This window comes from Sinocyclocheilus rhinocerous, unplaced genomic scaffold (assembly GCF_001515625.1).
Source record: "Sinocyclocheilus rhinocerous isolate Xijiao unplaced genomic scaffold, SAMN03320098_v1.1 scaffold106, whole genome shotgun sequence".
Lineage (NCBI taxonomy): Eukaryota > Metazoa > Chordata > Actinopteri > Cypriniformes > Cyprinidae > Sinocyclocheilus > Sinocyclocheilus rhinocerous.
Genome location: NW_015633181.1, coordinates 523,919 through 532,597, shown reverse-complemented (window position 1 = coordinate 532,597; position 8,679 = coordinate 523,919). Strand labels below are relative to the sequence as shown.

The following is an 8,679-nucleotide window of genomic DNA, read 5'->3' as shown; positions in this document are numbered from 1 at the left end:
TATATATATATATATATATAGATTATGGCATTGCCATTATAGATATAGATATATAGATAGATAGATATCATGAAATAAAATTTCTCATATCGTGGTCATATTGCTGGTCACCCTATTAATTATGCAATACATTAATGCTTGCTAAAACTGGTGATTTGTGGAAAGGGAAACTATTGCTAATATAAACTGGAGCAATACTTATAAACCAACTCATCAAAATGATTTTCTGTGGTTATGTGTCTGTATCAATGTATTGCCTATGTAAAAACTTTAAGCTTAATTTTTCTATTTTATAACTGCAGAGTCCAAAGTTTTTGCTACGTTTTCATATGCATGCCCCTTCTTCAAGTCTATAGGGAAAAGGGTTGATGCATGAACTAAAGTCCCAAGTTCATGATCTAATATAAATATGTCTGATGATTGGTAGCATAATGTCATTCTAGCAGCTTTGGAGAAGGTAGAGTATAAACCATGTGTTTCCTCTGTTTCTCTCTAATGATTTTACTGCAATGACTGTAAACGATTTTATTATTAGTTTAATATTAATGTTAAAGAACATCTAAGACTTTTTATTCTTTAATCATTGTGACTGGAAATCAAATCATTATGGGAATATTGTGTTATTTTGTGTATTTCTATAACAGTTCTTCATCACAAGTGAAACAATAGCCAGACAACAGTTATCATGAGCTCCATGCAGTCAAACTCCTCAACAGATGTGACCTTTGTTCGTCCTGCAACATTTTTTATCAGTGATTTTTCTAATATTCCACATGCAAAATATTACTATGTGTTCTTGTCTTTAGTGTATGTTGTGACTGTTTTAGGGAATTCATTTATCATGTGTATCATTTATTTGGTCCGCAGACTTCACACAGCTAAATACATTGCTGTTTTTCATCTGGCGCTTTCTGATCTGTGTGGAAGCTCAGCTTTGATTCCAAAAATCATAGACATGTTTTTATTTGATCACCAAGACATTTCTTATGAAGTGTGTTTAACAAATATGTTTTTTGTATATCATTTCATGAATCTGCAGTCTTTGACACTACTCGCTTTGGCTTATGACAGACTGGTTGCTATTTGTTTTCCTCTACAGTATCATGCCATTGTAACTAAACCAGCCATGTTTCTGATCATAGGGGTGATGTGGATTGTGTCTGTCACATTTTTTTCTGTACTTGTAGGTTTGGTGAATAGAATCTCTTTTTGTAGGTCTAATGTACTTAATAGTTATTTTTGTGATTATGCCCCAATCTGTAGTCTAGCTTGTAATGATAATTCCATAAATATTTTGATGGGTAAAATTTCCTATGGTCTCCTGATTTGCACACCACTCATACTTATCATCATTTCATATTTATGCATTTCTGTGGCTCTGCTTAAGATTGCTCATGGTGCTGACCGGATCAAGGCCATAAAAACCTGCACCTCTCATCTCATATTGGTGGCAATTTTTTATCTCCCAGTTTTATGCAATGTCCTTGCAGCTGTAACAACACCTTTGCATCAAAACACCCAGATAATTAACAATTCTCTGACACAGACAATACCACCTATGCTGAATCCCATCATATACACTCTAAAGACAGAGGAGGTCATGCAGTCCATAAAAGAACTGTACAAACGATGCAAAGTGAGTACAACTAAAGAAAGAATGGCTGTATTAGATCAAAAGGGTGCTTCTACTAAATACTGAGCATTTTTCAGTTTTTCTTTTTTAATAAATCTGCAAAGATGTCAACAATTCTGTGTTTTTCTGTCAATATGGGGTGCTGTGTGTACATTAATGAGGAAAGAAAATTAACTTAAAAGATTTTAGCAAATGGCTGCAATATAACAAAGAGTGAAAAATTTAAGGGGGTCTGAATACTTTCCGTACCCACTGTATATATAAGCTCGATAGAGCCCCCCCACATAACAAATCCCAATTTAACCCCTGGAGAAGGGCAATTAGCTCCTGAGCGATAAAGCTGCTGAATTATACTGAATAGACCTTATAGAGGGATGCAATGATAGGTGTCATATTCCTATAGGTCAGTGATCCTCAAATCTGGCTCGCGAGATCCAATTTCCTGTAGAGTTTAGCTCCAACCCTATAATCAAACAAACCTACCTGTGATTTTCTAATGATCCTGAAGACATTGATTAGCAAACTCAGGTGTGTTTGATTAGGGTAGAGCTAAACTCTGCAGGAAAGTGGATCTCGCGAGCCAGATTTGAGGATCACTGCTATAGGTGGACGTGGATCAGCTGAGAGTTGAGAGCTGAGAGGATCAGCTGATGCACGCTTGACTGATGTGACCTGCCAGAACTAACGCTATGCTTGATTTGTGTAGCTACTGTTTTAATCCTTTAAGCGATCAAAGAATCTGCATTATACTGTGTAACTACAAAGTTATTGTTGCTGTTCAATTAAAAAATCCTACCCCAACATATAATCATGCATCAGTAGCCTATATACTTTCATGATGATAAAATCCCCTTAACGTTTGTGTCTGTATTTTGACGCCAAAGGTTTCTCTTTGATGGTAATGGGGTTTCCCTACTGGCCGTGTCGCAATAAAGATGTTACAAGGCGCTTTTGGCGTGACACTGATCTTGGACTTGCGACAGTATTAGGCGCCCTAGTAAGTGAGAATGGATGTTTAATTACTAGGGTGTCCAGATGTCCCGTTTTCCCCCGGACAGTCCCATATTTCAGCTCTATTTTTAGTGTCCCGTATTTCAACATTTTTTTTACGACTGGGAGATCAGAGCGAATAGTAGTAGTAGTAGTAGTGTTCTGTCGCGCAACAACAGCCTAATAAAAGGTAGCCAAGCTCATCGTAGAACAAAATTACCATCCAATCACAATTTATCGATTAACTTGAATGACATATCAGAAGTGTTCTCACTCACACATGTGCACGATCAGTTCTATTGCACCAGAATTGTCAAATAGATGCACAGTTGTCAAAATGTCCACTGTGTGGAGTATCTCCCATAAATACAGTCGGTTATAGCTTAAGTGAACGTAAACAGGTGGGTGAATTTTATATTACATCCATACATTCGGTCTTAAAGGGACCGCAGCCTAATTAAATACCTGTCTGTGACATTAATGTTAACCAAACAACAAAAGATGTTAAATAAATGTATGCATGTTAAATAAACCTACTGTATTTGAAAAATGAATTTATATAATTTATAATGAATTTATATAACCTCTATCGTATTTGTCTTATGGTTTGTAATTTGCTTCTTTGTTCTTTTCTATATAACAAAATAACTATATATATATTGGTCATATTGCTGGTCACCCTATTAATTATGCAATACATTAATGCTTGCTAAAACTGGTGATTTGTGGAAAGGGAAACTATTGCTAATATAAACTGGAGCAATACTTATAAACCAACTCATCAAAATGATTTTCTGTGGTTATGTGTCTGTATCAATGTATTGCCTATGTAAAAACTTTAAGCTTAATTTTTCTATTTTATAACTGCAGAGTCCAAAGTTTTTGCTACGTTTTCATATGCATGCCCCTTCTTCAAGTCTATAGGGAAAAGGGTTGATGCATGAACTAAAGTCCCAAGTTCATGATCTAATATAAATATGTCTGATGATTGGTAGCATAATGTCATTCTAGCAGCTTTGGAGAAGGTAGAGTATAAACCATGTGTTTCCTCTGTTTCTCTCTAATGATTTTACTGCAATGACTGTAAACGATTTTATTATTAGTTTAATATTAATGTTAAAGAACATCTAAGACTTTTTATTCTTTAATCATTGTGACTGGAAATCAAATCATTATGGGAATATTGTGTTATTTTGTGTATTTCTATAACAGTTCTTCATCACAAGTGAAACAATAGCCAGACAACAGTTATCATGAGCTCCATGCAGTCAAACTCCTCAACAGATGTGACCTTTGTTCGTCCTGCAACATTTTTTATCAGTGATTTTTCTAATATTCCACATGCAAAATATTACTATGTGTTCTTGTCTTTAGTGTATGTTGTGACTGTTTTAGGGAATTCATTTATCATGTGTATCATTTATTTGGTCCGCAGACTTCACACAGCTAAATACATTGCTGTTTTTCATCTGGCGCTTTCTGATCTGTGTGGAAGCTCAGCTTTGATTCCAAAAATCATAGACATGTTTTTATTTGATCACCAAGACATTTCTTATGAAGTGTGTTTAACAAATATGTTTTTTGTATATCATTTCATGAATCTGCAGTCTTTGACACTACTCGCTTTGGCTTATGACAGACTGGTTGCTATTTGTTTTCCTCTACAGTATCATGCCATTGTAACTAAACCAGCCATGTTTCTGATCATAGGGGTGATGTGGATTGTGTCTGTCACATTTTTTTCTGTACTTGTAGGTTTGGTGAATAGAATCTCTTTTTGTAGGTCTAATGTACTTAATAGTTATTTTTGTGATTATGCCCCAATCTGTAGTCTAGCTTGTAATGATAATTCCATAAATATTTTGATGGGTAAAATTTCCTATGGTCTCCTGATTTGCACACCACTCATACTTATCATCATTTCATATTTATGCATTTCTGTGGCTCTGCTTAAGATTGCTCATGGTGCTGACCGGATCAAGGCCATAAAAACCTGCACCTCTCATCTCATATTGGTGGCAATTTTTTATCTCCCAGTTTTATGCAATGTCCTTGCAGCTGTAACAACACCTTTGCATCAAAACACCCAGATAATTAACAATTCTCTGACACAGACAATACCACCTATGCTGAATCCCATCATATACACTCTAAAGACAGAGGAGGTCATGCAGTCCATAAAAGAACTGTACAAACGATGCAAAGTGAGTACAACTAAAGAAAGAAAAATGAAATGCAGTAGGATAAAGTTAAAATAATTACAGGTTTAATCTCATATCTTCTGATCAGTGTGTGAAACAGCAGGAGGTGGATTTTGCTTTCCGCAATATTGGTGTTGACTTTCATTACCTGCCTGAAAGAAAGTCTTTGACTACAGATATTTGGTTAGTTGTTTCATCAGCTGTGATTACTCAACAAATATCTTATTTAACAGAGTTGATTGATTTTGTACTGTATGTAGATGTTGTAACAGCAATGGTGTTATAAATAGACAAAATATGTTGAAAAATGAAGTAAAGTTTCTGTAATTGCTTCTTTTATTCAAAACAGTTTACAAATAATTTAAGTCAAGAGTCTAAAAAAATAAAGCTTTAAAAATATTTACATTTTTATTCAGTGATTTAATTTTAAGAAGTTAAATGAACGTACATTTGCCTTACATTCCTTTCAATATAACAAATGTTTTAAAAATGCTTCAGCATCATGTTTGTTACCCTTATGAACAGACACCTTGAATGAATCATTAGCTGGCATTTCTTGAGACCCCAGATCATGTAATGTAGGCATGTGTTTCAGGGAACTAAATCATTATATTAATCTGTGTTTATTTAACTAAAGTAAAACAGTCAATACCTACAAGCAGTTACGCAACCCCATCACACACAGACAGTGTAAGGCCATATAACAGCATTCTGCATCTATGAACCCACACAGTAAACAACACATGATGGCAAGACAGTATTTTAGTACTGCAACAACTAATTCACAAAACAGATTAAAAAAATTGTCATGTAAATACTCTACAATGAATTTTATGATCAATTACCCAGGTCTGTGCGACGTGCCTGGAGAAAGTCCGCTAGTGATTGCACTGCTCAAGAAGTACGTGGCCCAAGTGGTCAACAAAATGAGAGAAGTTTATTTAACGTTTCAGAGACACTCACATAGTTTTATATGGGTTAACCTACTTTTCCTGAGCCAGTAACTTGCATTTGACTGTGATATCATTATTTTTAAATAATCTTTAAAAATAATTCACACAAGTATTTATATTTATCACAAAGGCCCATCCTGAAAGCGAGGGAATCTCTGCTCAGCTTCACAAACTTCACAAGTGTGTATGCACATGCACCTCAGTTTGTGTGCGACGAGGAAAATAACGCAACAATGTTGACTGAAATATATTTTTTATGAAATATTTGTTGTTGAATGTTACAATTAGTTTTGAGTCACATTTAATTGAAACATGTAACACTATTTTATGACATTTTAGTGAGAAGTGGGAACAGTAATGAGACTTGCTTGATTTACTCCCCTTCTTGCTCTGTAGGGAGTTATATAAGCGTTTCTTCATCAACTAAAGTCCCAAGATTAAGAGAAAGATCTAATATAAAATTGTCTGATGGTTGGTAAAATAATTGCATTGTGGTGGCTTTGGAGAAGGTAGAGTATAAGCCATATGGTTCGTTTCTTTCTCTAATCCTTTTACTGCAATGACTTGTTTTATTACCATCATTGTAATTTGTATTCTTAAATGCACTGTGACTGGAAATGAAACCATTTTTTGAATATCCTCTGTGATTGAGTGTATTTTTACAGATATAGCGGTCACAGGTGACACAAAAAGTCTGAAACAGTTATCATGAGCTCCATGCAGCCAAACTTCTCTGCAAATGCGACCTTTGTTCGTCCTGCAACATTTTTCATCAGTGGCTTTTCTAATGTTCCACATGCAAAATACTACTATATGTTCTTGTCTTTAGTGTATGTTGTGACTGTTTTAGGGAATTCATTTATCATGTGTATCATTTATTTGGCCCGCAGACTTCGCACAGCCAAATACATTGCTGTTTTCCATCTGGCGCTTTCTGATCTGTGTGGAAGCTCAGCTTTGATTCCAAAAGTCATTGATACATTTTTATTTGAGCATCAGGTTGTTTCATATGAAGCATGTTTGGCAAATATGTTTTTTGTATATCATTTCATGAATCTGCAGTCTTTGACACTACTTGTTTTGGCTTATGACAGACTGGTTGCTATTTGTTTTCCTCTACGCTATCATGCCATTGTAACCAAACCAGCCATGTTTCTGATCATAGGGGTGATGTGGATGTTGTCTGTGACATTTTTTTCTGTACTTGTAAGTTTGCTAAATAGACTCTCTTTGTGTAGATCTAATGTGATCGATAGTTATTTTTGTGATCATGCCCTTATTTATAGACTTGCTTGCAATGATAATTCTATAAATATTTTGATAGGGAAAATTAGCTTTGGTCTCCTGATTTGCACACCACTAATACTGATCATCATCACATATTTCTGCATTTTTCTCGCTCTGCTTAAGATTACTCATGGTGCTGACCGGATCAAGGCAATAAAAACTTGCACCTCACATCTCATTTTGGTAACAATTAGTTATCTCCCACTTATAAGCAATCATATTGCATCTATAACAACACCTTTCCATCCAAACACCCGGTTATTAAACAATTCCCTGACACAGACAATACCACCTATGCTGAATCCCATCATATACACTCTAAAGACAGAGGAGGTCATGCAATCCATAAAAGAACTGTACAAACGACGCAAGGTGAATACTAATATAGAAAGAAGAATGAAATGCAGTTGGAGAAATTCAAAACAAAAATTACAGGTTTAATCTTAGTTGTTATCACCTGTGATCATTCAACAAGTATCTAATTTAAGTTGAATTGATTGACTGATTTGTATGTTTGATGTTGTAACAGATATATTGTGTGGTAAACAGGCCAAATATGTTTAGAACGTTTGGGCTGAAAACTAGTAACATTGCTGTGTGATTGCTTTCTTTTGTTCAAAACAACACACAAATAATTGCAATAAAGATTCTAAATAATAAAGATTCAAATACATTATTCGCTTTAGCATGTAATATTTTTGGTTAAACAGTGAGTTTAAGGGAATCAGCTTTTTTTCTTGAGTGATCCGAGATAATGTAATACAGGCTTGTGCTTCAGCAAACCAAATCATTATATTAGGTCTTATTTAACTAAATTAATGTAGTCAAAAACAATGACAAATAATTACTAAACCCCATCACAAAATATATACAGCAGTTTTCGGCATCTATAAACCCACCTAATAAAGTCTAAAGGAAACTATATGTATAAAAAGACGCAGGATACAACACAGGCCTATCTATGAGACAGCATTTTCATTACATACATTTTTTAAAAAGATGTACACTAAATGTTTTTGTTTTTAAATGTACTAACATGGTGTAAAAATGATAATAAATTTAGCTACTTGTACATTTACGACATACCACATACAGTGTTGATATTTTGCACTTAGTAAGAGTAGTATTGCATGCTATTATGTATTTCTGAATTCAGCTGCCATCAGTATGTGTTACTGTAGCAGTCGGGATTTTTAGTGACACTTCCTGCAGGTTACAAAGTCACACCAGTAGGTGGCACTAAGTGACTGTCTGATTCATTAAACCGTCCTAAAAAGATTAGTTCAATAACACTTATAACACAATAACACAATAACACTCCCAAATAACAGTCATTTGGGAGTGAAATGCCACATCACGTTGTGTTGCTCAAAAACACGCCATTGTTTACTAGCTTCATTCAGAAATGTTTTCGTTTGACGGATCAAAACTGGGCCAAGTAACTGGCAATATTGTGCCTAAAATAAGTTACTCAACATTACATTAACTGGCCGTTCAAATATTATCATGATTCACAATTGTGTTGTTGTTCTGAGTATCAGCTCCTGTGTGATTTCTTGTGGCACAATGCCGTGCACTGATGTGTGGTACAACAGCTCTTGATATGCTCTGTCAT

At 34.8% G+C, this 8,679-nt stretch overlaps 3 protein-coding genes across 3 annotated transcripts; all 3 read left to right on the top strand.

Moving 5' to 3' along the window:
- Positions 1-685: 685 nt before the first annotated feature.
- LOC107743446 (olfactory receptor 1468-like) lies at positions 686-3,852 on the top strand. Its single transcript, XM_016556672.1, has 2 exons — positions 686-1,679; positions 3,836-3,852. Exons 1-2 carry the CDS (start codon positions 686-688, stop codon positions 3,850-3,852), a joined length of 1,011 nt encoding a protein of 336 aa, XP_016412158.1.
- A 24-nt stretch (positions 3,853-3,876) lies between these two features.
- LOC107743480 (olfactory receptor 1468-like) lies at positions 3,877-4,881 on the top strand. Its single transcript, XM_016556700.1, has one exon. The coding sequence runs from the start codon at positions 3,877-3,879 to the stop codon at positions 4,879-4,881; it is 1,005 nt and encodes a 334-aa protein (XP_016412186.1).
- Positions 4,882-6,485: 1,604 nt separating this feature from the next.
- LOC107743479 (olfactory receptor 1500-like) lies at positions 6,486-7,505 on the top strand. Its single transcript, XM_016556699.1, has one exon. It carries the CDS (start codon positions 6,486-6,488, stop codon positions 7,503-7,505), a length of 1,020 nt encoding a protein of 339 aa, XP_016412185.1.
- Positions 7,506-8,679: the final 1,174 nt, after the last annotated feature.

Bases quoted from the DNA above. Each gene is read 5' to 3' on its own strand.
- LOC107743479 (XM_016556699.1), top strand. From the start codon at position 6,486: ATGAGCTCCATGCAGCCAAACTTCTCTGCAAATGCGACCTTTGTTCGT.
- LOC107743446 (XM_016556672.1), top strand. From the start codon at position 686: ATGAGCTCCATGCAGTCAAACTCCTCAACAGATGTGACCTTTGTTCGT.
- LOC107743480 (XM_016556700.1), top strand. From the start codon at position 3,877: ATGAGCTCCATGCAGTCAAACTCCTCAACAGATGTGACCTTTGTTCGT.